Below are 27,804 nucleotides of genomic sequence, written 5' to 3'. Positions count from 1 at the left end.
TAACATCATTGGGTTCCCTTCCCTGTTTAAAACATTTTTAATTGATCGTTCATGCACAGATCAAAAAAAAAAAAAGAAAGAAAAATCAACCCAAGCACAGAATTTAATTTGGGTCCCGAGTATAAACAAAGCTGTGCATCGAGCAGAATTTGAGAACATTGTACGCACGCACGGTTTGATCACTTTGTGGGATCTACGCTGCCTGCTTCAGCTCCTGTGCGCTGCCTGCGCCGCCAAATCGTTTTTAGACACCTCGAGGTAAAGCGGGGAGCCTGCTTTGCACCGTGATGTCGGGTAACAGCCCGTAATAAATGATCCTGTCTGCAAACAGCGAGGGTGCTGCTGCTAGCTGCTCGGAGTACCACACAGCTTTAAATAATAGATAGCACTTTGCACTTCTAACGTTTTAATCTCCAGCTCCGATTGCACGTACGAGTAATTAAATAACAGCAGCCTCGTTCCGGAGCTGGAGACACCTCAACCTAAAGTTAGCGGGCACCTAACCGGAGAGTCCTCTGCTTGAACTGCATGGCTCTGTGCGTGAGCTCGGAGTGGTACAGATGCAGAAATACCCTGCTCAACTGGTGATTACAGCTGCTGAAAATGTCGGCGTCACGTGGAAAGTATTTATCTGGGTAATGGGCAGATGCAGGCACCTCCAGAGGTGCTGTAACCAATCCTAGATCCGTGACTGATTGCTCGGAGTAAATCACGCTCCGGAGGTGTTTGCCTTCTTCCATCTACTGACAGCGGGACCTAAACAGCGAGCTCGGCCCCACTGTCAAACCCTGAGATGCTGCTACAGGTAGGGACGTGAAGCACAGCGTGTCCTAAGCCAGAGGGTGCTATGGGACTGGGAAGACACGGCTCACGGGTGGGAACCAGAGTGAAACACCCCCTGCCTCAGCTATCAGTGCACCTGGGAGCCACGTCTGACCACCTGAATACCAGTGACACCCTGTGGGACACCTACAGCAAGGCCACCATCCTAAAAAGGGATGCGGCCTCCAGCACTATGAAGGTTTCACCGCAGGCGCTGATACCAGTGTGGTGCCAGGCGTGCAGCAACGAAATGATCTGAATTCAGATCGCTACCAGCAAAACGGACCCCGTGTGCCAGGAACAGCTGTGCTCGAGGTACTGCCGTGTGTTAATCTGCATCTACACCCACCTGAAAGATCCCCAGCTCGAAATGAAAGCAGGAACAAGAACGCTTCGTGCAGGGAAGCAGACACCGCCTCTCGGAGCGAGCCACAGCAGCGCAGCAAAATCACGCTGTGCGAGACAACATGGATAAAAACACTGACAGATATCACCCCCCGGTTTGACTTATGGAGCCATCACAGGCTCGCTTCCACGGCGTGTTTTTGGGCCCTTCAGCTGACTCCACCGCCAATTGAGAATCTGTCAGGCTTCATTATGCAGATGCGGAGCCTCTCCTGCCTTTCATTTGTTATGCATTAATAAGGGAGCGGCGGCGAGCGCAGCCCCTCGCCCGGGCGCAGCCTTTGTGCCACTACATAGTCAATTTTGTTCTTTCGAGCGCTCGCAAAAAAACCCCGGGCACAACAGCAACACGGCTTAGTTGCTAGGCTCGGGCTTGGAGCCTCTGCATAGGGATCAGCTCCGGAGCCTGCCCCGAGCCCGAGCACGCCGGGTGAATTATTCCTGGATGTGAGCAGACGCATTTTGCCTCTTCCTCCCACCCACGGCACCCCCACCCAGCACCAAGAGGCAGATTTATTACGAATGCTGCTAGGGCTCTTTTATTTTTTTTTTCTCTCTCTCATTGACTAGATGTGACTCAAAAAGTTAATGGTAATTGCTCTCATCTTCATTTAGCGATGAGAGAGAGAGAGAGAGAGAGAAATGGGAGCAATTTGCAGATCTGAGAACAGGTCATTACAGGTGTGTTATATTAGTGTATTCATGAGCCCCCTGGGACAGCCATGCTGAGATATCCAATAACTTTCTTAATGTGTAATTACACACCATTGGACTATAATTGATTAATTGAAAAGAGAATGTAGGCAGATGCTAGGCCAAGGCTTCTGCTGCTCATTAAATGAGTGTGTCCTTGCTTCTTTTTAATAAGTTAAGTGAACTACTCAAAAGCAATTAAGTGCGAACTGAAATTCATTAAATTTTAAGTAATTATTGGTATTAACTTCTGTAATAAAATGCAGGATTTATATTTGGGGATTTTTTTTTTCCCCCATCCTGAAAGCGACACAGTGAAGACATGTCACTGGCGCACCACAACACGTCACAGATGTAAAAATGACAGGAGGGACACTCCTTGCGGACAGGCTCTCCTCGGAGTGCTCAGCCACGGGCTGGGCCTTAATTCTGAGAGCTAAAAAGTGTTGGCTACTGATTGTCAAAACCCCGCTGTCTCACGTTTGCTCCCTTCACTTGAAGGCTGGCGAAGTGGTGACACTTCAAACTCTTGTCCTTTTTAACGTGGAGGGCAACGTAGCCAGCAACACGAGGCAGAAGCCAACTGCAGCCTGACAGGCGCTCCCCCAACCCATATGGTGTCTTCTCGGACCTTACAAACCCCATTCTCACTGCACCCCTGTGATGGAGGCAGCAAGGCCCAGGACCAGGAGCTGGTTTTGGGGTCTGACCCTGGTGCTCCAGGAGTGCAGGGCTCCCAGGCTGCCCCCTGGCATCTCCTCTGCGGAGCCGTCTGCCCCTTCCGCACACACCCCAAAAGGAAAATAATCCAGCTCCGGGGGGCGACTGTGGGAACTTTATGTCCAGTTTAGGTGGAAGGAAATGCGATGAATTTTATTTCACCACACTTCCCTTCCTTTTGGAACAAGGCAAATCTTTATTCTTTAGCGTTCTATAAAAACTGTCTGAATTTTATTTAAATCGGCTCTGAATGCCAGTTTCATAAAGCAAGGCTCCGATTCACAGCTTGTTTTCTTTCCAAGAGATACAAACCCATGGTTTTTTTTTTTTTTCCAGTTTTATAGAGGTTTGGGTGGGGGGAGAGCTAACTTTTTTTTTTTTCAAGCATTTTTACCTTAAAATTTATTGCAATCATTATTAAAAAAAATAGCCTACTAAAATGCATTTTCAGCTAACAGTTTCTTAACTTCTTAATTGTCCAAATTCCCAGCCAATAAGAAGATTGGTGTTCCTTTAAAATCATTTTTGAGAAAGCAGTTTTTCAATGAGAACATGCTTAATATGAAAATTATAATTTCAGTGAACACAGCAAATGAGGAAAGCAAGGAGTAAAGCGAAAAATAAAAACAGAGCAATAAAACACAGCGTTGCAGCGAGGAGAAATTAAGGGTGGAGAAATGATTCCGAGGTCACCAATAATTGCACATTTATTAGTAAAATATCTAGTGCTGGTTCTGGGAAGGAAGATGACAGAACTGGAGCAGTAATGGGGTTTTAATTATTTGCCTTTTTAACAAATGCGTGTTTCTTCTTTGTTTTTTGCAACAATAATAATGCTAATGTCAAAAACTAGCAGGCTGCCTCCTGCTGAGGACAGCCAAGCTCGTGCTCACCCAGCGCTAAGTGTCACATCCTCGTGTGACGACGCCACCTGGCTGGAAAATGTCCCAAGTGGGGACGTGCCTTGAAGGCTGGAGGTGTCCCCAGGGCCCTGTGAGCCGTGGGGCTGCGGGCAGAAAGCCCCGGTGTCCCAGCCTTGGATGAGGCTGAGGAGTTGAGGCCGAGGAGGTGCTCTCCCTCTCCCTCTGCTGGCTTGAACCTGAAAGCAGAAGGGAGAGCTACCCCAGGTGGGCTCTGCTTTTGCACCTCTCTCCGCTAGGGCAACAGAAAGGGGGGAAGGGGAAGCGAGGGGATAAGCGTGTGTCATTTTGTGTCTTTTACAGAACAGCCTCCAAACACCAGGACTCTCTCCTAGCTCATCGCGCACTGGAGTCCCAAATTTATCCTCCCCGAGCAGAACTGCTAGGAGCACACTTTGATTTCAGAGAGAAAAAGGCCACGCTTTTACTGCAGCAAAACCACGGCTCGCGGCTGGGTGTGGGCCTGGAAATGATATTTTTTTCTTTTTTTTTTCAGGGTGTTTATATTTTGTTTTGTTGTTCGCTTGCTTTACATCTAATCCCAGAGTGGTGGGTGGTGCTCGGCTCATCTCCATAAACAAATGATCTGGAAAGCAACCTGGCGTTTCATTTCCTTAACCCATCAGGCCCTCCTGCGCTCACCCAGCAGTGCGCCGCTCCGAAACCTTGACTCCATATTCTGGGCAGCCAGGAGGGGGGAAGGACGAGCCGCTGGTTGTTTTTTTTTTTTTTTCTTTCCCACTTTTGTTAAAAGGCACCCAAGCATGGCTCTTCCTGCCCTGACTAACCTGGGTAGGTGCCAGATGGATTTTCCCTTTCTCTAGGCAATGGCTGAGGAATTTCAGCTGGCTGGGGCTGGGGCTGCGGTCTTTTCAGCGGCCTTTTCATCCCAGCCTGCCCTTTCTCCGCAGCTAATCCCATCTCTCTGCCCACATCCACTGTGCGCTGGCCTGCACTGCTCTTTTACAATCAGCTTCCAGAGGACGAAATTCTGCCTCTGCCGCGTGGAAGCGAAGAGATGGGCCTAAAAGGAAAGCTTCCAGCCTAACAGGAAAGCTTCCAGCCACTCGTGGAATAAGAAATTACAATCCTGAAGCAGCGCCTACGGCAGTAGGGTGGCTGGCTGGCCAGAACAGCGCGCTGGCCCGGCTCTTTAAAAAGAAATTTTGTATTATGCAGTTCCCAGTATTTATCACGGGTAGCTAACCTTAAGAAAACGGGATCCTCAAAGCCGCTGAAAAGCTCACAGGGGAAATTTTATGTCCTCAATGACTGGAGCATCTCATCCGCTTTTGCCTTCCGTGCTCTACAACACCCAGCGTGACACAGGACATATCTGGATTTAACACGGGGCGTGAATACCCTCGCCTAATCCCATAACCGCACAATGGCTTTCTGTGCCAACCAAAACCTTGAATTGTCTCTGCTTCTCCTCACGCGCACAACCACCGTAAGCACTCAGGGGGTTATTTTGCCCAAACTGTAACTCGTTCTTCTTCCCATTTCATCTCTCTCTGTCTCAAAACAAAGCACATGGCTGAGCAGCACCTCTCTGCCCAAAGCACCTCCTCCTCCAAGGTACGAGCAAGGAAGAGAGCACACAGCCTGCAATACCGTGGGCTGCTGCGCTTTCAAATCCCTCCAAGTCGTGAGGAGTTAAAGCTCTCGCTGCTGCCCGTGACCCAGGCTATTAGCATGCAGCCCGTGCAGCTCGGCTCCTGGCGTGCAGAGCCAGCAGCGCCCGGCCCCTGCATCCCTCCTGGCAGCGCCCCCGGAGCACGAGCATCTCCCCAGCCCGCGCTCGCTGGAGCAAGCCCTGCTGGAAAATGGCAGCTCAACCCTAAAGCAAAGAAAGCACTTCTGAGCCTCGGCTTTCCAGCTCACCTGACAGGCTATCACTGCACTTGCTCTTGGCTGTGCTAAGAAAACTCCAAGGATTTCCCGGTTCTCCAAAGCACAAACGAGTTTCAGTTTCTCTTTCCTTCCAAAATCTCAGCTATCCGCTCCTCCAACAGCAAGAAGTCAGCATCTGCCTTGCACTGGTAGAGCCTGGGTAAGGTATTAGCACTGGAAAAATGTTTTCTAGAGGAAGCAGCTGTCCCCACTCCTTTCCCTCGTATTTTTTCCCTCTCCCCACCCGAGGAGATAGCTGCTAGTGAAAACACAGGAATACCAACTAGCCTTCAGGAGAAAGACACCGTCTTACTGACCAGTTCCCGTGCAATTCATTTGACTCTCAAGCACATGTTAACATAGCATTGTTTCCAAAAAAGTGCAAATACAGAAGGCAAACCACTACCTCGCTGCGAAACATGGAGCATCTTCAACAAATAATAACACCAGACCCCCCCCACCAAAGCCACATCACAGCCCAGCATTGGATATTCACTGAAAACTCCTAAAATACACCTTTAAAGACAGCAGAGGTATATACTCATCATTTGTCTATTTTTTTTTCCCCCCCCGCATGCGAATTGAGCACAGGTTCCATCCCTGCCAATTTTGTTTCCAATCGCATAGGAAAAATAGAGCTATGACAAATTGCTTTTATTACTTCCTTAAACAAGAACTGAAACTTGTCCAAAAAAGTACATGAAAGACTAACTTGGATGATTTGAGCTTTTGCCAGGCACAGAAGCGCTATAACAATGCAGCAACTTACATGCATACTGATGGAGGAATAATTAACTGGGCACCGAAAGAATGCTTGATTTTAACAGTACAAGGGGGGTTAATTGGTTCTTTGATAGCTTGCACTAAAGATAAAGCAGATTTTCAGTCAAAATAATACATTTCTTATTTTGTATACATGCCGTTGTGTTGTCTCACGACCCTAGCCCTGAACTCCTGCAGCACTGAGAGCCCTGCTGACTTCAGGGGCATGTGGTGGGCTGCGATGGTTCCTCAGACCTGGCCTGAGCTGGGGCACAGTAATTAAGCCTGGCCTTGAAGAAACCGCTCCACTTGCTTGGCACAGTAATTGTGACTACAGCAGGGAATCCCTTTTTGTGTTTGCCTCGTGTCCTCGCCTTAGGACGCAACCCTGCTGCCCCTGAAACCAACAGGAACTTCGCAAAGGATTCAAGAGGAAGCAAGATTGGGTCGTAAGGCTCAAATCCCTTTTGGTCTGGGGAACTACACGGGGAACCTCTTGACCCTTCCGAGTGACACATCTGGCTCTAAATACTCTGTCACAACCCGGTGGGGGATGGCTCAGCACTAGGGATGCTCTGGGGGGTACACCAGCCTATGGTCCCCCAGTACAAGTGCCAAGCCTGTCTCAAAGGGACAGCAGAGTCTGGACATCCCTCACAAAGTTCAGTAATCTCAGAGCTGGTTCCCATGCTGGGTCACGCCAGCTCAGGGGCTCAGCTCCCCTGGACATCCCCCCTGGGCCAAGGCTGGCGTTTAGTCCCATGTTTGCTGCAGGGGAGGCGGGCGCAGGTTTCGGTGCGGTGGGAGCGCAGCTTACTCTGCCACCACCACCCCCCTCCCGAGCATTAAAATTAGAAAAAAGGCGCTGTGGGTTGTTCCAAAATCTAACCCAGCGTTACAGTTCTCTGCAAATGTTTCCAGTTAGCCAAGTGACACATTTTACTTAGGTACGGCCAAGAAGAAAGGCGAGTGTGAGGGAGAGACCTACCGCTTCATCTAAGACTCCATTTTCAAGCGCAGTGCGTGAATCTCTTTTAAATATATTGCAATTCAGTCTCTGTTTACTTTAGGTAAACAGAAAAACTCATCGTGGAGCACTCATTTTCGCAAGCTAATCAAGAACATTAGGTCCCAACAGATTCATTTAATAGAAATATAATAGGCATTCCTGCTTGCTTTTAATCTTGCCTAGCTGCAAATGCTAAAATGAACAGCGAATTAACCCTGCCTTGGAACAGAGATCCTTTCGCAGCTGATATCGGCTCTCCTTCGGCTCGTAAACACTCCAGGCTCCCTGTCAGTGCTTTCCTGGCTTTCGCTCTTTCCCCGCAGCAGAGGAGAGGCGAGGAGAGGGCTGGGAGGTGGAGGAAGAGCTGAGCCCTACGGGAGCGCTGCCTGCCAGCCCTGCACAGCCACAGGCGCCCGAGGCGATGCAGAGCCGGGAGGTGGATGGGGGCGAGGGGGCTGGAGGGTCTGAGGGATCTCAGAGGGTTTCCAGGGGTCTGGGGGTCCTCGGAGGCTCTCCCAGCCACCCCCGACCCAGCTCACCCCCATGCACCGTGCCCAGCCAGGCAGGGCCACAAGGCCGCTCACGTTCTGTCATCAAACACACGAGATTTTCAAGCAATTTGAGATCTTAAAATTATTGTTCACGGATACCAGAACTAGCATGACAATGCTAAACAGGAAAAAAAAAAAAAAAAAAAAGAAAAAAAAAACTGTAATATTTCATAATGTATGTCATAATGAACAAAAGCCTTTCAGAAAAAAATAAAACGGTTTTCACTGTGCTAAAGTAACAATCTAGACTTGTTGTAAGTATGTTATTCTTACAAGTAGTTCGCAGTTATTCTTGAAGGCAAGTCTTGGAGTTTCCTTAGCATAGTGCTGCTGGGGAAAATTTTCAGCATGTCCATCTTCATCTCTAGCCTGAAGGGAAATATAATGGCCTATTTAGGGACTTACAAATAATGGAAGGAAAAAAAAAAATAGCTAAAAGCATAACAGCTCAGATCATTAAAACAGACGGGAATCCCCAAATACAACATTATTAAAGAGTTTGCTTAAATACGCAGTACCCCTCTTAGATACGAGAACTTGGGGTGCTGCTTTCTTACCCAGCGTAGGTTGAACATGCAAATGCATTGCAGTGTAATAATTAGAACAACAAAAGACAACCCCCAAATGAAATATGTGAGCTGGAAACCGTGAGTAACTTCAGGGTTTCAATACACTCCATTGCATTTTTCAGGATTACATTACATACGTACTCGTTCAAACTTTTTGACATGCGTAAGCAATCCCTAGAGAATGTATTTTTCAGTTTAACATCAAGGCCAAAAAAAAAAAATAAGTAAGTTTTCATACTTCATGGTTTACATGTAACACTAGTGGAGATCAATGGACTCCCCCTCCGTGCTTAAGCGAAGTCCTGAAAGGAGCAATCATCTAGCAAGAGCAGCGATCCTTCAATCAGAGGCGGTAAAAATATTTAATTACGAAGATGCATGAAAAGTTCCTGCTTATTTGGAGCTGCACCGTTAATTAAGAAAGCCGAAGTTTAAATGGAGACATTAACAGAGCCCATTAGCACCACTGCCTGCAGACGGCATTTGCCTCCTCGTCTGCGGCGCTCTCTGGTTTCGGGCTGAAGCGAAAGGGAGCCGTGGGTGAGAGGAGGAGTGTCGGCAGCGCGCTCATTACACTGTTCATTTGGGTGACACTTGCACTCTGTTCCGCTCCGTCTCATCTGATCCCTGCCTGCTCGCTCTCTCCCTCTCGCAGCCTCCCCGAAATTTCGCAGCTGAGCTGTCTCCCTCGCATATGGCTCGCATATAATTATGCGCGTTCCCTTTTTTACACTGCATTAAAATGATGAGATCCTGGCTCCCTGCCAGCCTGCTTATTTAAATAAGCCCCGACGAGCTGGGGGGGAGGAGGACGGAGGGCTGGGAGAGGGGGTGACAAGGAGGGGACATGGCGGGGGGCCCTGTGGTGAGGGTGACATGTGGGGACCTAGGCCTCAGCGCTGCCGACCCGTCCCCGCCTCACGCGGCTGCCTCTCGCCGTGTGTCACACTCCCGGCGCGGGGACGTTTTTAGCGTTGGCATTTGTGGAAGATATTTTGCACCTCGCACTTGTTTGCCCCCAGAGAGGCTCCTCTAGAGCAGGGCTGGGGAAGGGGAGCAGCGGGCTGGCGGCGCTGGGGGGTGTTGGGGAAGACGCGACGCCATTAGACCTCATCGACTAACACCAACTGTGCCTCGGGCCTCTGCTCGACCATCCTGGGGAGTTACCAAACTCTGCACGCCAGAGATAATGCGATTTTTAAAAGCACCAAGCTTCTCCGAAAGTGTATTTCAAGTGGCACCTACACCTGTGTGTTCGTACAAGAAGCAGGCAGCTTGTTATGTGCCTATCAGAGCAGCTTGTGGGTTTTGTCTTTCACTGCCTCAGTGGCTGCAGGGTGGGAAATGTTTAAATATTCTGCCTTCGAACCACAAAGAAGAGGCAGAGCGTTCCCGAGCACCTGAAATCCCTTTTCTATGGACAAAGGCAGAAATGTATTCTTCTAGTTGTTAGCCTGAAGCTGAGACCTCTCCCACGCGATAAGGCCACCTCCCATACTGCCTGGAACACCCAATCCAAAACTGTTTCATGAAAAATGATAATAAAAAATAATTAAAAAGCTCATTTTGCAAACAAATTTTGTCCTTTTTTTCTCCTGAGTGAAGGAACACGGCCAGCTCACTGAAGCCCTTCCAAGCACCCTACAACTCAACGGGGGGACGAGCGGCTCAGCAATGCCTTGCGCAGACAGAAAGGCAGCTGCCAGCCCCGCAAAAATGCTTGTGGAGGAAGAAAAACCTGCACGTGGCCAGGTGACAGGGGACAGGCAGGACCCTACGTGGGGCAGGGATGCTGTCAGTGCCCCCAGGCTCCCGAAATCCTACCTTGGCACTGCGGTAGATGTCGTGCACGCGCCGGGCTGCACGTCGCAGCCTGTCCCGGGGGCACGGTGTCGGCGCAGGCACCTCACAACGTGAAATGGATATCGGGGTGTTTGCGGTGCACGTGTCAAAATACAGAGACAAAGCCCCGCTGACCTTGACCCGCTTGCCAAAATTGCTGGTTAAACAAAGGCTAGCTGAGGTCTGCTGACAGCAACGCGCTCCCTGCTTACCCACCCTCGTGTCATTTAACTCTGGATGCCACCAAAATTTCCTCATCTTAAAACCAGTTTAGCTGCATACTGCTATCATCATTTACTCAGGCAGCAAACGTATACTCAGCTAGCTCCTTTCCGTGGTAAAAAATACCTGTCCTGAGCCGTCAGAATTATTTCCCCTGTTGCCTTACAGGAATTCATCACCACCATCTTCCCGTTGTAAATAATTTGTAGGAGGAAAGACTCTTACAACGTTCAGCGCTGTTGGAAGCGTGTTATGAGTGGCTCGGAGTTTATCTTGTCATTGCAATATTGCGATATGCCTGTATCTGTACTGGCTCGCCCTCAATCACTGCTGCACGCCAGCAAGCACCTGCCTCAGCCCCCCTGCACACTGGCACCTACAGCTTCTCCAGCAGGCCCCACTGCCGTGGGATGTATTTGGTTTAAAAGGAAGCAACCGGGGGGAAAAAATGCAAGCCTAACCTGTCATCCCTGTGATGTTTTAAGTGCTTTTCAACTCCTCAATTGTTACAGAAATGCTCTCATCAAAAATTGCACGCCCAAAGCGCTCCCTGCAATTGATTGCATGTATGCAATGTATGGTACGACTGCTCTCACAGCACGTTTCGTTCCAGGAGAAAAAAGGTTTTAGGACTTATTCTGAGCCCTGGGAGCCCACAGTAAGCATTCGAAGTTTTATCACCAGACATCTGCTGCAACTTTTCTGTGGCAGCGCCTCTCCTGGGACTTCAGGTCTCCCCCTTCGATAGCCTGAGCTGGCCAGCTGGGTAGGATCCGAGAGGGAAACCTGGCCACCGCCACGCCAGAGACTTCTGGCAGAGGAGAGCACGTTACCCAGGGAGTGCTGATGGCAGGGAAGATCTACAGCTGCCTTGGTGGAGCTGGCTTGACTGCAGGGTCAGCGTGATGACGGGTAGCACAGGAAATCACGGCCTTTAATTGCAGGTTAGATATCAGGAAACCCTTCTTAATGATAGGTACAGCAAAGCTCCAGAGTAGATTGCCTAAGGAGGCTGTCAAAGGCCCATCACGGGAGGTTTTTAAGAGCAGATTAGGCGAACATCTGTCAGGAATGACATGCACGGCGTAGCTCCTGACTTGGGGAAACAGGATGGAGGAGCACATCTCCTCTCCCAGGTCCCTTCCCTTGCTGTTTCCTGCCCCCGAGCTTTGAAGGAAGATGGCAGGAAGGGTAAGGAAAAATAATTTGAAAAAGAACAGAAAGAGCGATCTGAAAGGACCTCTCTGAAAATAGCACAGCATTTGATGTTCAGAGATATGTGTACTCATTAATAAGTGCATCATGACAACTATCTTTGGCTACACAAACTGTGCTATCTGTTCCTAAGCCAAGCAGCCTATATTTGTGAAAGATGCCTGTAGTTTGGAAACAGACTATATATTAAGTCGAGATTTCTTTTTTTAACAAGAAGGAGGAAGAACAATCTACAGCAGAATTTCCTCCTCTCCACAGTGCTTCAATTTCAGCATGGATATTTGTTTCTCCTTCTCAGAGAAAAATTATCTTGATCCAGACAGGGGATTTCTTAGCTTCAGTGGCTTTTCACGCAGCCTTAGTACTGGGAGAGGAAATCTGTGCTTGCATTTTAATATTAAGGGCAGGATCTTCAGAGAGCGTAAGTCACAAGGCAGGCTGAACAGAATAATTTATCAAGATGGAACTTGTTAATGCGAAGCTTTCATTAAAACGGGACAATGCTTTTGCCATGAAATCCTACTGCTCGGTCCACAAAAAGTTTGATGCCACTTAACCGAAACCACCTAACATCTAATTTCTTGGAGCGACGGCCAATTGAGTAATGCAGAGCGACAGAATATTAGGCTGCTTACTCAGTATAAAATTGCCACCTAATTTCCCGAAATGTCCTTTAAAACGGGTGAATCATGTGACGGTCACCCCCAGACATATTAGCTGAGCATCTCTGGGAGGACAAAAAAAGCTGGGAAAGTCAAAACACCGCTGCTACCGAAGTGCAGACAGCTCCTGCAAGGCTTGCAGCCCGTTGCGATGAGCGGAGGAAGTTCACATCGCCCCTAATACTTGTCCTGGGAGGCTGCCCCCTCAGATGGGGGCAGAAAGCCCGGTTTGTTCTCCCCACAGAGGTTATCCCTCTGGCCAGAGGGGCGAGGAATTCCTCCTCCTCCAAAAACATCTCGCTGCAAGCCGCAGCAATCCTCGGGGAGACCCTAATCCTTGAAATTCTAGTTCCCGTGGGCTGCTGCTGTCCCACATAATCAATTGACATGGTCCCTGCATTTGCTGCACCAGCAACGGTAAAAATAGTACTCAGCTTCCATCTGTTGAGCATTTTCTTTCCAGAAATGTTAACGTACTCGCTCTGGCCTGGCCTGGGGCTTGGTGGCAGCCCACGGTCAGGAGCGGAGCCTGGCCAGGAGCACAGCCTGGAGAGGACACCGCAGGGAGCGAGCCCTTCCCTTGGGGAAGCCCCTGCTAATATTCTACAGGAGGTTTGCTCCTTGCAAGGACTTTGGGATTTTCCCGAATCGCAGAGCTTTGGAGTGAGCAGAGACCATTAGCTTGCTCTCTGCCCCGTAACCCCTACGGCTGTGATTTCTTTGCCCAGGCAAGGGGTGCCCACGCTACTCACTGCTCCCCAGCCCGGGGGCTCCCTGCTCTCTGAGCACTCGGTGGTGGCCTCTGGAGAGCCTGCAGGTCATGTGGTACTAGCTCCCCTTGTTTCCAGCTGCTAAAATGCATTTAAAGACAGCTAAAAATACATTAAATACTTTCCTAATGTTATTTTTCCATGTAAGCAACTGCTGTAGCCACCGCAGGAATGTCATCTGATCGCCAAGGGGAGGGGAAGTGGTCCACGAGACAATCTGTCTGCTGGAGGTGATCTACAAAGTTAAAAAGAAATTGGGAACGTGCCCTCTTGTAACTTCTTTATTAAGTGCACGGAAGGAAACCAGGAGGGCTTTGGCCAGCTTCTTTCGCTGCTCCTCTCCCACAGCCTCAGCGCCGCTATTTAAGCCGGGAGCCGAGGTCTCACCTACCCTGGAGGGAGACACCAGCGAGCAGAGGCGAGAGGAGCAGCATCAGCATCAGGACTGGGAGCCCGCAGGCAGTCCCCTGCAGAGCAAGCAAAGCTGCATCACCGCAGAGGAGGAAGGGAGATGGCCCTGCAAAGAGGCCGTCCAAGAGCAGAGCCTGGGGTTCAACTCCTTGAAGGCTTCTTCAACAAGAAATGAGACCCTTTGGTCTGCCTGTCTCTTGGAAAGAGCTGCTGATGCTTTCCTGTGGTATGTCCATGATGGACGGTGCTGAACCTGGACCCAGACTCCAGCCTTTGCTCAAATTTTAGTTGCCACTGAACTTCTACGGCTACCAAAAGCAAATGCAAAGTCTGGACACAACAGCACTGACGGCAGACTGGGTTAGAAAGGCGTTTTGAATCCACACAGCTAGGAAAAGGTTTGGTGTGGAAACGGCTGAGGGAGGCAGGGATCTGGCTCGTGTGATTAAAACGGGAGAAACTGCATCACTCCAAACACCCTGCAGCCTCCTCCACCGTGCTGACACAAGAAATGCTCTCTGACTTGAAAAATAAATGGTCGCCAGGTCGAAGCTGCTCTCCTACCTAAATCCATCCCACTCCTCCTCGTTGTCCCTTTCTGAACAGGTGTGAAAACTCCTGGGAAACAGGCAGTTTTGCTGAGGAAAGCTGCCCCAGAAAAATGCATTACGACAAAGAAGGAGAAGGTGCCAATTTGTGGAATGATAGGGCAGCGTTTCTGAAATTATCCTTGTCAAAGCAACCGAAGAATGTCACGTTCATTTTCTTGCATAACTGAAGCACACCAAAAACTCTGAACAAATGTGCCTGCAAATCTGATAAACAGTTATTTATGGATCTTTTCTTCCTTTAAATAATGCTTTTCCTCCAAGGGCTGTGCCTCAGAATGGTACAGCTTTACGTATTACATTTTTCACTCAATTTTGTGGTACAAAATTATCCACAGTTTGTATTTAAAATGCAAGCTGCAAATTCTATTATAATGTAGGTAATATTATAAGGGAATCAAAAGGAAATACTAATAACAGCGCTACCCCGGTGCCTGCTAAACTCATAACTTTCATCCTACTGTGTTTAAAAGACACTCAAAACTTGCACCAAAAAGAAAAAAAAAAAAAAGAAAAAGAAAGATTCAGCTTTCTGGATTCAGTACACCTTTTTCTCCCCCAGTTTTGTTTTCGTATCCTGTGCAGCAGAACCCTGATTTCCTGCTGGACTCCTCACCCTGCTGGGAAAATATTGGGATTTTCTTCTCATGCAGCTTGCAGTGCTGTACGCTTACAGCCCCTTCTTCTATCATTTAGAAAACACTTGGCCAAAACTGATGATGGATTTTAGTTTCGGTGTATCCTGAAAGAGCAATGGAAGGAAAATCTGCTCCACGAGGGGTGGAAGGAGCGAGCAGCTCAGCGCCTGGGGCCCACCAGCAGGTGAAGGCGGCCCAGACTCCAGCCGGGAGCTGCCCCTCCGCACTCAAACTCCCCGTGAAGCCTCCTCTTCCCCTCACATTCCAGACTTAGGCACCTTTTTCCTTCCTCTCTCCTGGATAAGCACCAAGCAGGCAGCTTCTGCAGCTTTTCCTGGCTTCCCCGGGACCGCGCCGCCCTCCCGGTGATGGACGAGGTGTGTTCAGGTGGCGGCGGCTAGCGCTCGTTTTTCAAAGCCCACAAACCTCTGCCCGCCTCGTAAATTTTTAATAACCCGTTCCGAATTGTCAAACAGTAAATATGACAGCGAACGCATCACACTGAGATAATTCGAAATAAACTTTGTTTATTGCCCCTCTGAACGCTTCTTCGACAAGTCACAGCTGCGTGGGACCTTCATAAAAGTGAGCCTACCCTGCTAATCTCCCCTCTGATTCATGGCAGGCCCGATTCGGAGACACTAATGGACTCTGCCTGACAGTTATTGCAACTTATTCAATACACAGCCTAAAATATAGCCGGGAAAGAAATTAAAATATACTACAGCCTTCCCAGCAGATTCCATTTTGGTAATGGGCAGCTCACGCCGGCGTAGCTGATCGCTCCCGACGAGCTTTCCCTCCCTCTTGGCGTGCCTCCCTTATTACAACTGATGGGGTAAAAGCGTTTTCCAGAGCCTTTTGTGAGGTTCCCTGTCAGGTAGCTCAAGTATTGCTCTGCACCGCTGCTGTCCCTACCAGGATTCCCCAGCGCAGGGGAGAGGAGAGGCTCCCGCGCGGGGCAGGCACGCATTTCCAATCAGCCTGCCAGAGATGCGGGGAGGCAGAAAAACCAAACACAACACGGGGGGGGGAAAAAAAATAAAAATTAAAAATCCTTGACTGTTGGTGACGGTTAGCTAAGGCTCACAGACCAAACAAATCGCTGTCCCTAATGAATTTGTTTCATTGCATCTGCGTATTTCGAGCCCCGGCGTTGTAAATACCCGAGCAACAATGCGGATTTTCTCTGATTGTGGTATCACAGATATGATTAATCATCTTGACTCTGAGCATATTATTTTTTTTTTTTTTAAAGCAATTGCAGGCTGGTTTAATGAACTCCTCTCCCACTGGCTTTTATAGACTAGCAATGATCAACATACCATTAAGATAAACCCCGCGCCCCATCCCTCCCCTCTCCGACAGCTTGCCTTATTTGCCTCCCAACAGTCAATATCCAATTAAGAGACCAGGGGCTTGATCGATACAGAAGATAACAATAAGACTTCAGCAGCTGGCACATTCTGCACGAACCCTTTTTCCTCATCCCCATCTTTGTGGCGTATAAACAGCGCTGCGCTTTGAATAAAGGCGGGGAAGGCAAAACAACGACCGGATCTGGTGGGAAAGGCTTCCCCTTGAATCGGCGGCATCTGTAAGCTGCTCCACGACGAGAAACGCGACGCTGTGATCGATGCCAGGCAGGCAGGAACCTATTCCTGGATTTGTTGTGGCCTTTTGAAGTGTGAACACAGAAATCTCCCCCTGCCTCGGCTACGAGTGACGTGCCACTTGGGCCATTCCCACGTGAAAACGGTGGGGCCGTAATATTTATTAAGGCAATCAGCTGCGAGCTGGGTGAAGGGGTGAGCAGTCTGCTGAGGGGGGCAAAACCCAACAGGAACAGAGCACGTGCAGGAGAACGGGCAAGGAGAGGGTGAAAAGAAAGGAGGGGAAGCTGTGATACAAATGGCATCTCCTCCAACCTTAATATCATCTCCCAGCCTTTCTCCCGGTGATGAATGGCTGCAATAAAGGGCGGGATAGTGACAGTCAGGAGCAGGACAAAGGCAAAACCTGGCTGGTGGTGAGCAGCATTCATTATGCTCCCAGACACCCCCGCTGGCTCTGGCTCTAGCACCACGTCCAGCACATCTCCCCCCACCTCCCCGCCACCATTTCTGAGGCCTTTACTCAAAGCTTCGCTTTCAAAGACAGGTGGATGTAGGACAAATCAGGAAGCCCCCTCCTTTTCCAGGATTTCCACTTTTCTTTAAAGTTAGGGGCACAGAGGATGCTACACTCCTACTGACAAACGGGACATAACTCAAACACCTCTCAGCTTGCTCCAAATACAGGCAAAAAAAAAAGTTATTTCTAAATAACTTGCCTGTGTTTTCCATTTTCTATTGCAACCCCTCCATCACCCGGAGGGACTCCAGTAACATATATCATGCCTAAAACCAGGAAACTGTCTGCTCGAGCCCATAAGTTCAGAGCACACAGACCTTTTCAGGCAAACAACTATAATTTATCTTCCCAGCTTGCCTTGGGATTTGCAAAGTCCCATTCCGAGCTTTCTCCTTTCTGTCACAGTAAGATGAAATCTGCTGAAAAATACCTTTTCCTTCCCCGTTCCCCTCGCTGCCTTCTTCCACGGGGAACAGCTGGGGGTAGATCCTTGGCCAGGCTTCTGCGCTGACAGGAATCCACTGCTCTCCATTCCCAAAAGTTTACTTCAAGCCCTAGTGCCTATCTGACTGCAGTTCTGTTTGCAACTCTGAGCACTGTTAATACACATGTATGTACAAATACGCTATCCTACCTCTTAAAAGAAAAGAGATGGGGCTAGTGCATTCCTGTGAGCACCTGGGAGCTGCCAAAATCACAGCAGCCCCCAGATCTTCCATCCAAACGCTGTCTTTGAGGCAGCCAGGTGGCTTTGCAATGCTCAGAGAGTGAGGTGCTCCTGGCGTTCCTCTACTCCCAGGCTGTAAGGCCAAAAGCTCGACCCTTTGTCACCAGCGCAGAGAATTATGTATCTCATTTTAGGGCAGGGTTGAAATGACATGTATGTCTAAGCAAAGCCTGGAGAAACTTGTAGAAATACGGCCTTTGGCCTCTCATCCTCCACGTACAGCTCCACTAATTCCCTGTTGTTTAACCGAGACGTAGAGGCATTTATCTTGGACACAGTATATCTTACAGCAGGAGACAGCAAGGCTTGGGGGAAACCAATGCTCTTGTTCCTACCACTGCGCGGAGGTAGAGAAGCATCAAGCGAAGAAACAGCTCTAAATAAACACTTTAAGCACGTTGATACTCTACTGAATATTGCTGCTAGCTGAAAAAAAAAAAAGACATAACTTTCTATTTCATACCTGACCCCATCAAAATCCAAGACCCAATTCTCCTGCCTCCATCCAGCCATCGGGTATGTTAAAGCACAAAAAAGGGCTTGACCTTTGCTTCAGTCTGTGCCTCAAGTTTCTTTGAAGTGAAGCCAGCACCTGCGTGCCTGAGCACACCCACCGGCAAAGCCGAGCTTAGACAAAGGCCAGGGCTAGCAAGATATTCCCCGAAAGATGTTCAGCCCTGTTCGGACTCAGATGTTGAAGACGGAGCCTGCAGGCCACCAGGCAGCACCATGGGGCCGTGCTGCCCGGCACCACTGGCAGAGGAGCACCGCAGCAGTGGCCACCGTTGGCTTTTCTTCAGCTGGTCAGAAAGGAGAGAAGCCAAGGAGCTGCCTTTTGGTACTCAGGAACAGAATTACAATTTAAATTAATTACGTCTAACCATGTAATTAGCATGCATGTCAGTTTATTCCAGGCATCTTCACCATCTATTCTGTGAAATGCAACTTGGTGACTTTTTTTTTTTTAATGTGGGGAATGAGATGGAACAACTATTTGCCTCACTTGCATTGTTTATATCTGAATCGTTGAATTGTTGCTATTATTAATATTAATCTGATTACCCTAATTGCATGTGTTGGGTCTTTTTACAGTTGCGTTCCTTCCCGAATTAGACTCGTTCGTGCTCCCCCATTGTTCCTCTTGTTTGTGAAAGCTGACGGGGAATGACTGGCCCCGAAGAAACGAGGAGCTGAAACATCAGCTGCTGAAACATCAGCTGCCTCGCGGGAAGGGGCCATCTACGACGTCCTCCACCAACCGGCACGCTTCACGGCGTACAGCGGCGGAAAACTTCACGCAGCAGAGGCGAGGCTGAAAAAAAACTGGCCTGTAACACATCCTTTCAAAGCAGCCGGGGTCTCTTTCTGAAAGCCTCGGTCATGTGCCTGGCACTGCGTCATATGGTGTCTCTCTTCCGCCATTTGTTTATTTGCTTCTGGCAGTTTTGGCAGTGAGGTATCGGAGTGAAATGCACACCACTCCATACATATGGTGGGAAGAATCTAGTGCATCAGCTGAATGCATGCCGTACTGTATACACATTCTGTTTTATCTCCGCACACAGCTGTGCTGTAAAAGCTTACAAAATGTGGAGCCTTCTGTGCAGCAAAAACATCGACAGGAGAAGCTGGCCTCTAACTTATTAGGTTGCGACACGAGCCAAAAAAAAAGCCGGAGTTAAAGCTGACAACTCCTGGCAGCGTGGTGAAAAGCCGAGCGGCTCCAGTCGAGGAGGGGGTGTCAGCCCCAGCTTTGGGGCACGGCCTGGTGCTGCCCTGGGGTCTGTGATGCTCTAGGACAGCAGCTCCGATGCTAGGGAGGGATGAGGGGAGGCTGTGGGCACGAGCCCAAACGCAGAAGCAGCTCTCTTCCTTGCCCAGCGCGGTGGCCTTCAAGCTGTGCTCAGTCCTGTGCCTCCTACTCCCCCAGCTCTCGGGGCTGAAGGTGGTGGAGACATATGGTAGGAAACTCTGGTTGGGCCAGATGTCTGTGTAGGCTTTTTTTTTTCCCTCTACAACCTTGAAACGGGGACTCTTTATTTCAATCTGAGGAAGAGCAGCCACGCTGGGTCAGATCTAAGGACCCCTGGGCCGGGTTTGTCTCCAGCAGTGGCCAGCATCAAGCTCTCGAGCACGCCCTGAGGAGCCACCAGGCCCCTACAGACCTGCCATGAGGGCAGCGGGACCAGCGTGCAAGAGGTTTGATACACGAGCTTGGCCTGCATGTCCACGGCTACTGGATTTTGCATTTTGTACGTCTTGCTGTACGGCACTGAGCTAGGAGAGACCACAGCAAACCTCCTTTCCTACCTCCTGATGGACTCCATATGTGCGCGTAGGTGTCAGGAGAGGAAACGTGGTGAGTAAGCAGAAGAGGGAAGGGAAACACAAGGTGGGACGGTGTTTTTAGGATGCAGAGGGGCTGCCTGGACACAAAAGCCATAAATGGAGACATCGCTTTCCCTCCCTGATCCCCTAGGAACGAACCCATGAGCTGCCAGGGCTGATCTGTGTGCTTCCCCTCCATGCCGGAGAGGACGAAATCCAAGCCCTGGCTAAGTTTAGCTTCTCTGCCTCACCCCACGGGAGCACACCGCGTGGCTCTGCCATCACCCCCATCCACGGCCCTCCTCCCTGCCTGCTGCATGGCCAAGGGGCAAGGAGACGTGGCTGTCGTGCATACGATCGTTTTTAAGCTGCTATATTTTATGTTACTGAAAAAAAAAAAAAAAAAAACAGATATTTTTATGTTACCAAAAATGTGGCTGTTAACTCCCCATTAACTGTGCATTGTTTCTCACAATGCAGGACGCTAGACGCTCAATACATTTGTGAAACATAAACAAAAGAAAATGCTTCTTTGCAGAACAAGTCCCCACACTGTTCCCTGGCCAAAACTCCACACGAAACCACACGGAGGGCGAACCGTTCCCTGGGGACACGGTCGCCAGCTGTTAGCAGCAACGGCACGAAAGCTCCCACACTTGGATAGTTTCAGGAAACTGGTGCAGAGCTGGTGGCTTTGGCGGACAGAGCCACGAACCTTGCCTGCGGGATGCAGGGGCTGCCAGGCTGACTCCAGCTGGAGTTTGGGGCCATTCCTGCTTCCTTTGGGGCTATTGTTTCTGCTTTCAGAAACTAGTAGATAAATCGTTTCTGAAAGTGGTGACAGGCTTTTAGGGACAGGGGTTGAGTTTCACACTCACAGCCAGTGCACCTGGTTACACTACGTGTTGGCCAAGAGGTGGAAGGGCAACACACGCCTGCAAACCTCCTGATGGCACTGGACATGGGGCAGCTTCGCTTCTTAGACATGCTCTAGGAAAAGATTTTCATTAAACAGCTCTTGGATAGCTAAGAGATCACAGCTTCTCTGGCCTTCTGGGTGTCTGTTCACACCACAACAATTTTTCCAGGCATTGACTTGTGTTGTGAGAGAGTTTGGTGTTGTTGAAACTCAACAACTCAGAACATAAGCCTGCAAATATAATGAGGAGTACGATTTATGAGAGATCAATTTCATTCTGATTCCAGTTTTTCCTTTCTTCTACCTTTCCTGCATTTCTGGGTTCGACTGCATGGTTATCAAGGAATGCAACTTGGGCAATACTTATAGAGACACACGAATTAGCCAGAAATGTCACCACTCTCGTGGTGCCTTTCAGCAGAAGTTTAAAACTTTCCCTCCCCAGCTCAGGAATGCAGAGCTGCTCAGAGGAATTCAGACAATGACAAAAGAGCATCCTAGAAAACACCATGACTGGAGTGGGAGCTTGCTGAAGTATTACCAGTTACACAGGCACTTTCCCTGTAACACAGGAGCGGGAAGGGAAATTACAGACCTGAGGAAATGATTTTGTCTAGACACTCAGCGGGACCCTTAACATTTTCTTTATTAAAACTAGGGTACGTTTTAAAATGAAAATACCAGCTTTGGACACGTGGTTAACAAACTTGGATGCTACAGCTTGAATAGCTCTGCTACCCAGGTCCTTCAGAGCCACCAGCAGCCCCACTGGTTTCCAGGAGACCCCCCCCAGTCCCCAGTTTCTTGCTAGGGGCAGCCACACATTGTGATAGCAGGTGTAATGCAGCACAGAGCCACGGAAAGGAGAGCGTGGTGATGGAAAAGAAGCAAAACCTAGAGGCCGTGCCAAGGTATGGCATTTCCCTTCAGACATTTTGGAGGAAAACACACCGAAGCCTTGCTGTGAGCATCTACCTGTAGCTGGGTGTGAGCCTCTAGCTTCAGCTCCGCTGTCTGTGAGAAGCAACTGGAAACTCTCGAGGCAACTCTCCACGTCCTACAGCTACAACCGAGCTGCTTCGAGAGAGGGTGGAGCTGCCACATGTAGCTGGGGCCGGTCAAACGCCCTGGGAGCTCACAGAAGCCTACGCGGTTTTGTTTTCTTTTTGAATCCTTTCTCAGCCCTCTTGGGCATTAAGTGCTGGCTGCTGCTGAAGGGTCACTGCGGGAAGCAGAAGGATTTTAAGAACAAAGCTGAAAGGGTTTTTTTTTTTCAACAACCCTCGTTGGATCAGTGAGATCAGACCAGCTTCCATTTTTTTTCCACATCCTTGCTCATCTCCCCACACACCAGGGAAGACCTGTGTTATTCAGTGGATTGACTCGTATGGAAAACAGAAGAATAGGGGGCCCGAGGTCTCGGGCTCAGCAGGAAACAGAAGTGCAACACTCACAATAAAATGGACGGGCTCGATGGCTGGGTGGATTTAAGGAACAGCTGGAATCTGAGGAGTTAAAATCACTTCCCGCGAGAAAGCTGATCAGGATGGTAAATCTTTCATGGATTACATTCAATTAAGAGCTTTCACATCACAGAGAGACAGCGAGAAATCCATGCACAACACACACTCAAAATAATTGTGTTTCGGGTTCACCCACCCAGGCTGAATGCACGGACTTCGGATCAACGTGCAAACACACCCACTGCTTCTGGCAGGAGGCTAAACCCTCAGCACCCCTCCGAGGGGATCCTCCGGTGATAACAAAGCACACGGCTCCTTTATACATGCCTGATATGCAGGAGATGGGCTGCCCCCGACATAAAGGCAGGGAATTTTTCTGCTCCTTTTAGCCGTGGAGCCGAGCAGAGCCTGCAATCCAGGGTTTTCTAAGCAAATCTGGGTGCTCTAAGCAAATCTGAGACAGCTCTCCTGGTTTGGGAGCGAGCCTCTGCCGTGAAACTTCGTGACACAGCAAAGGCAGAGAGGCAGGTCCTGAACTCCCAGCGCAAAACAAGCCAACAGCTGATGGGAAGGACAGCACGTCCCTTAGGGAAAGTGTTTGGATGTGGCTGGTTCTATAATGATAGCATTGAGATCAAGCAGAGACTAAATCCAGGGTTCTTAGGCTGAACTAGCAAACAAGCAGTGTGTGTACTTTTATAAACGCACGCTTTTTCAGCACTGGATGCCTATAAAGGGGCAGACTGAAAAGTGGCCGTCTTGTTTTGGTTTGGTTTTTTAAGGAAAAAAAAAAAAAAAAGGAAGTAAAAGGAAGATCACATAAACATGAACATGAGGAGAAAATCACAGCCGCCAGAATTAAGTCTTTTACATCCATTTTTCACCAGCAGAAAGTTTTAAGAGGGGATGATTTCTTGCAGAAATCTCCCATTAACATCATGTCCCAGCAGTAATGAAGGCATTACAGCGAGCAGTTACGATGTGGGTTCTGGATTTATAACCAGTGCTGGAGCCCAGGGCGAGCACGACCCCGCTCCCCCAAGCTCACCCGGGCTCCCGGCGCAAGCGGCGTAGGTCAGGCAAACAAACCCCATTGTTTGCTTTCCTTTGGGGAAACTGGTTGCTTCATTTTGTCACGTGCTTTTGGAAATCCCAGCGAAAAGGAAACATTTTCACTCCTTCCAGAGCCGCGCTGATGACCGTGGTGCCCTGCAGGGCCGTGGGGCATCCTCCTGCTCCCTCCAGGTGCTCCCCGCTGCTTGCAGACCTGCAGCACCTGACCCCATCCAAGCCCCTTTTATCGCTGGTGATAAAAACCTGTGTGTCAGACTTTCCTGGCTGTTACCCTGCGGATGATAACCGAGGTGGGAAGTCATCGAGTCGCTCCCCAGTCGTCTGACAGGGCCAAGATGTCTTTGGGTCAACGCAGAGCCGCCGTGGAGGTGCCATCTCTGCGGCACCCTCATTTCAAGCAGAGGTCGCTTGCCTCTGTCCTCCAACGCACAGGAGCTCTGTGACAAAATCGGCCCCAAGAAGGGCACAGGGTTAGAAACAGGGAGCGGGGATTTAGGAAGCAGAGAGGGTCCCTTCATCTCAGAAAATGCTCCCTTTCCCAAAACAAAAAATCTGCCATTGGGGCCTTGAAATCCGAGCCTCAAGGCATGAACACGGGCTCTGTCAAACCAGCCGGGTTTCCTGCAAGTCTGGTGAGGAATTCAGTGCAACAGCTCGCCAAAACAGGTGGTGAGTGTCCAGTTCGGACTTGGATGCAGTGGGCTATTGTACGCGTCCCATCTTCCCACCCCTCGCCTTCCGAATTCCCGTGTCAAAACAAGAGGGTCAGCACAGCAAAAAGACTGAACCACGCCGTAAAAGCCGGGTCTTTTTAACGGCAGCAGTTGCAAAATGCAGGTTTTACAGTATGGGAAATGCAAAAGAATTGAGTTATTTTGCCATTATGCTACCACGGGATCGGGCACGCAGCTTGTAGCAATATTTGATGAATGGCAGAAGGGAAAGACTCGATTTTTCGTTCTTGGGTCGCATTCGCAGCAAGGCAACGGCAAAGAAAAAGCCCTTCTCTCTTTCAAAGAATTGATTTACTCCAATAAAACCTCAGCCCTCTCTCTCCTGCCAGCTGAAAGAGCTGCCTTTGTACCCGTCAGCGAAACCATTAAGGAACGTGTCAGACCGAGGGAGATGTGTTTTGCCCAGGTATTCCTGAGTGCTACAAGCCGGCAATACCGAATCCCTCGCAGCACTCGCTTCTCCTCACAAACAGAGTATCATTGTTCTTATTTAAAGAAATAACCCTCACAAAGCTGAAATAATCATTCAGCCCAAACAGCCCATAGCAAACGAAACAGTCTTTAGACAGCTGTCATGGCTCAGTCTTCCGGAAGCTTTGATTTTAATGAAACTCATTAAGGAAAGAAATTAACAGAAATTAACAGGAAAATATCATCATTTGTCTTGTTTCAGAAAGCCTGAACGGAGACAAAAGGCTCTTTAACGCGACACATCATTTGACCAGTCAAAACTCCCCGTTTCGCTCGGTCTCCCGTGCCGAGTAAATTCCTCCTAAGCCGCCCGTGCTGCAGCCCCACGGCTCGCTGCAGTGAAACGAAAACAGGCGAAGAAAAGCCTGGCTCTGCGCCCCGAGGAGCCCGACTCAGCACCCACGCACGAGCAACGCGGGGACGGCCAAGGTAATGAACGTGCTACCTGCAAATAACCCGGGGTAATGAAAGATGAAGGGTAATGAGCTCTCCGGAGAAGGCAGCCAGCTCACAGGTAGCTCGTGACAACCCTTCCTTACTGTCCTCGGCATCTTCTCTGGCACTAGCTGCAGAGCTGCTCCTTCACCGGGCCTGCTGCATCGCCGCCTGGCCCTACAGAAGGCAAGGCAAAGCCACCTGCACCCGGGGCTCTGCATCTGCTCGACGAGGACGCCTGGGCTAAAATCCTGCTGCTGAAGAAACCAACCCAGGTTTGCTTTTGAAAGGGTCAGGATGTAGACCCCAAAGAGCTCTTAGGGATATGGAATTCATAAAGGTTTTTTTTCTGATTTCTTGCAGAGTTCCCAGTTGGCAGCGTGTTCTGTAGGACCCAAAGAGCAGGTAGCACACACGGGAAGAGCCCAGTGAGTACTCAGAAGCTGGTGGCAGGAGGCAGAGGACAGGCAGAGGAAATCGAGACTAATGGAAACGTTGCTGAGAAAGGAGAAAGCGCTGAGCCTTCGGACAAAGGAATTTTGGAGAAACGAGCAACAGCCAAATGAGTCCCGTCCGGCTCGCATAAATCCTGAATGATGACCCAAGCCATATAGGATATGGTTTTGGAAACTGGGTCCTGTCCAAATGGCCTCGGTGTCAGGACAACCTGCATCTGCCTGATCTGGAATCAGCCCTACCTCTCTTCTTTTATCCCCACGCACTGGGAAATGCTCCCCTCGCTCTGAGTTGGGCATCTGGCAGAGAGACACAAACCCTTTCTCATCAGGAATACCAGCAACATCCTTCATACTAGCAGGTCCATGCCTACAGCAATGACCCACTTGTGAGTACAGCTGCTACAAAATAAATAGTTAATCTGTTAACATCACTTGAGGTCAACTGATGGCTGCTGTGGGTCCCCCAGCTTTGTGAACTGGCAGGAGGGACTTCTTGAAGAACAGAACCCAACCAATTTGTCCTTCTCTCACCTGCGTTGCCTCCTCCCTGACTCCGTGAGGGCACTGCGCTCCTCCCCGTGTGCTGCACGTCTTGCAGCAGATTATTTACCCAGGCCTGAAGACTCTCCTACGTGTCCTCCACCGCTCAAAAATGTTGCACATAAATGATTCAGAAGTACATGCTTTATCCATTCCTACTGCTTCAAATCACGTCAGCCAAACACTGCCTGCCTGCCTGCCACTCGGCTTGGGCTCCCTCTTGCCTTCAGCCTGGCCAGGAGCGAGCCAGAGGTGCCCTGCCTTTCCCAGGCATGGCCGTCAAGCTGAGCCCCATCACAGATCCTGACTGAGGAGGTGCTCACAACACCTACAGAAATCAAATCCTTGCGAATCCTTGCTCCTTACGTGTCGCTTCTGCCGCTGCCGTTAGCACCAAGGATTCCACTGCATTTCTTCTGCTATCTTGATTTGCTTTCATTTGCTCTGGCACGTAATACGCTGTGCGTTTCTAACCTTCATTCACAATAGCTATTTTAGAATTGCTTGCACTTCGTCAAGCTTCCTTTTACACCCTCCCCTTTTTTATTCCAAGGAGGGCAGATCTACTTTATTCACCTTCTCAGGAAGCAAGCCTGGATCCCGCTGAAGTCCTTTGCGAACCTCCCACTGCCCGAGACCTCCCCAATTGAAACGTGATGTTCTTCACTCCCCGGCACTCCTCTCTCTCTGTAATCCCCACCTCCAATCTGCACCTCGGTGACCATACTGCACAAGTGCCACTGCGAACACCCCAAGCACCCCTACAGGAGAGCCCTGAGCATGGGACTGCTCCAGCTCCGTCCTTGGGAAAGGGTGGCACAGCTCCCCGCATGGCAAACAGGGCACAGGGGTAGGTACTGACCTCTTTTAGTCACTGTTCTCTCCTTTACAAAACTCAAGACAACTGGGTGAGGAACCCTTTATTTCCATCACCATTCTTCATACTGCTCAGCTGAAGGGACCTGTCCTGTGGAAAAACTAGACACCCGTACCCAAAAACCCATGCCGAGGACACACCAAAGCAGCCCCCTTCCCCTCCTATTTCCACTGGAAACTTCCAACATCTACCTAAAATTTTGCCATCACTTTGCCTGTTACCAAAGGGTCTGTCCTTTGCTCTCAGACACCTTTATTTTATGCACCATGAGGAGAAACAGCAGTCAAAACTTTTCATTTCTCTCGTCTGAAAAAAAAAAAAAGGAAGCTTTTCTTCTGAGTTATAAAGGAAAAAAAGCTTTCAGGACTTAGTAGGCAGGTTTGTTGATGAAGTACTTTAAATATGAAACAGAAAGCATCCTTCCCGTGCTCCTTTTTACGGGTGCATTTATGGGACATTTTTTAATTCTGGAAGCTGCTGCATCGAAAATCTTCAGAGCAGATTTCCCAATAGTTTACTTCAGTTCCATAAAAGCATCATTCAGCCAATTGCCATGGGACTACTGCTTTGTAAAACCGGGTGATCCCACGGAGAATTTATTTTTCGGTGCCCTTATTGTCACTTCCTGCAAAAATAGCGTTACCAAACCTTACGTGAGGGGCTATTTTCAGCAGGTACTGCACACGCTGCAGCAGCGTATGACAATTTACACATCAAGCACGGGGAAAATGGAAGCACTCAGAGCACTACTTTCATGTACAGCTGGCAATTTATGTGTGGATGCGATGTTTGTTGGTCACCGTGACTCTGGTGGCCTCGTTTCACGACGAGCCCCTACCTCAGGTTGGTGCAGCCGTGCCTCAGCACTGCCAGGCACGCACATCCTTCCCGAAGGGCTGGTCAGAGCCAACTGAGCCTAGCAAATGTGTTTGT

General features: G+C 49.5%; 1 protein-coding gene across 2 annotated transcripts in view; it reads right to left on the bottom strand.

Annotated features, from left to right (window-relative positions):
* The window catches only part of SOBP (sine oculis binding protein homolog), a 94,130-nt gene that overhangs the window by 30,408 nt on the left and 35,918 nt on the right, over positions 1-27,804 (bottom strand). Inside the window, exon 5 of one of the 2 annotated variants that reach the window (XM_032185052.1) lies at positions 8,049-8,144. The exons of the other annotated variant lie outside the window; for it this stretch is intronic. Coding sequence (XP_032040943.1) covers positions 8,049-8,144 — 96 coding nt within the window. The remainder of the gene's footprint in view (positions 1-8,048; positions 8,145-27,804) is intronic. 2 annotated transcript variants of the gene reach the window in all.

The sequence above is a fragment of the Aythya fuligula genome, chromosome 3, assembly GCF_009819795.1.
Source record: "Aythya fuligula isolate bAytFul2 chromosome 3, bAytFul2.pri, whole genome shotgun sequence".
NCBI classification, from domain to species: domain Eukaryota; kingdom Metazoa; phylum Chordata; class Aves; order Anseriformes; family Anatidae; genus Aythya; species Aythya fuligula.
This window is presented reverse-complemented; position numbering and strand designations above follow the sequence as displayed.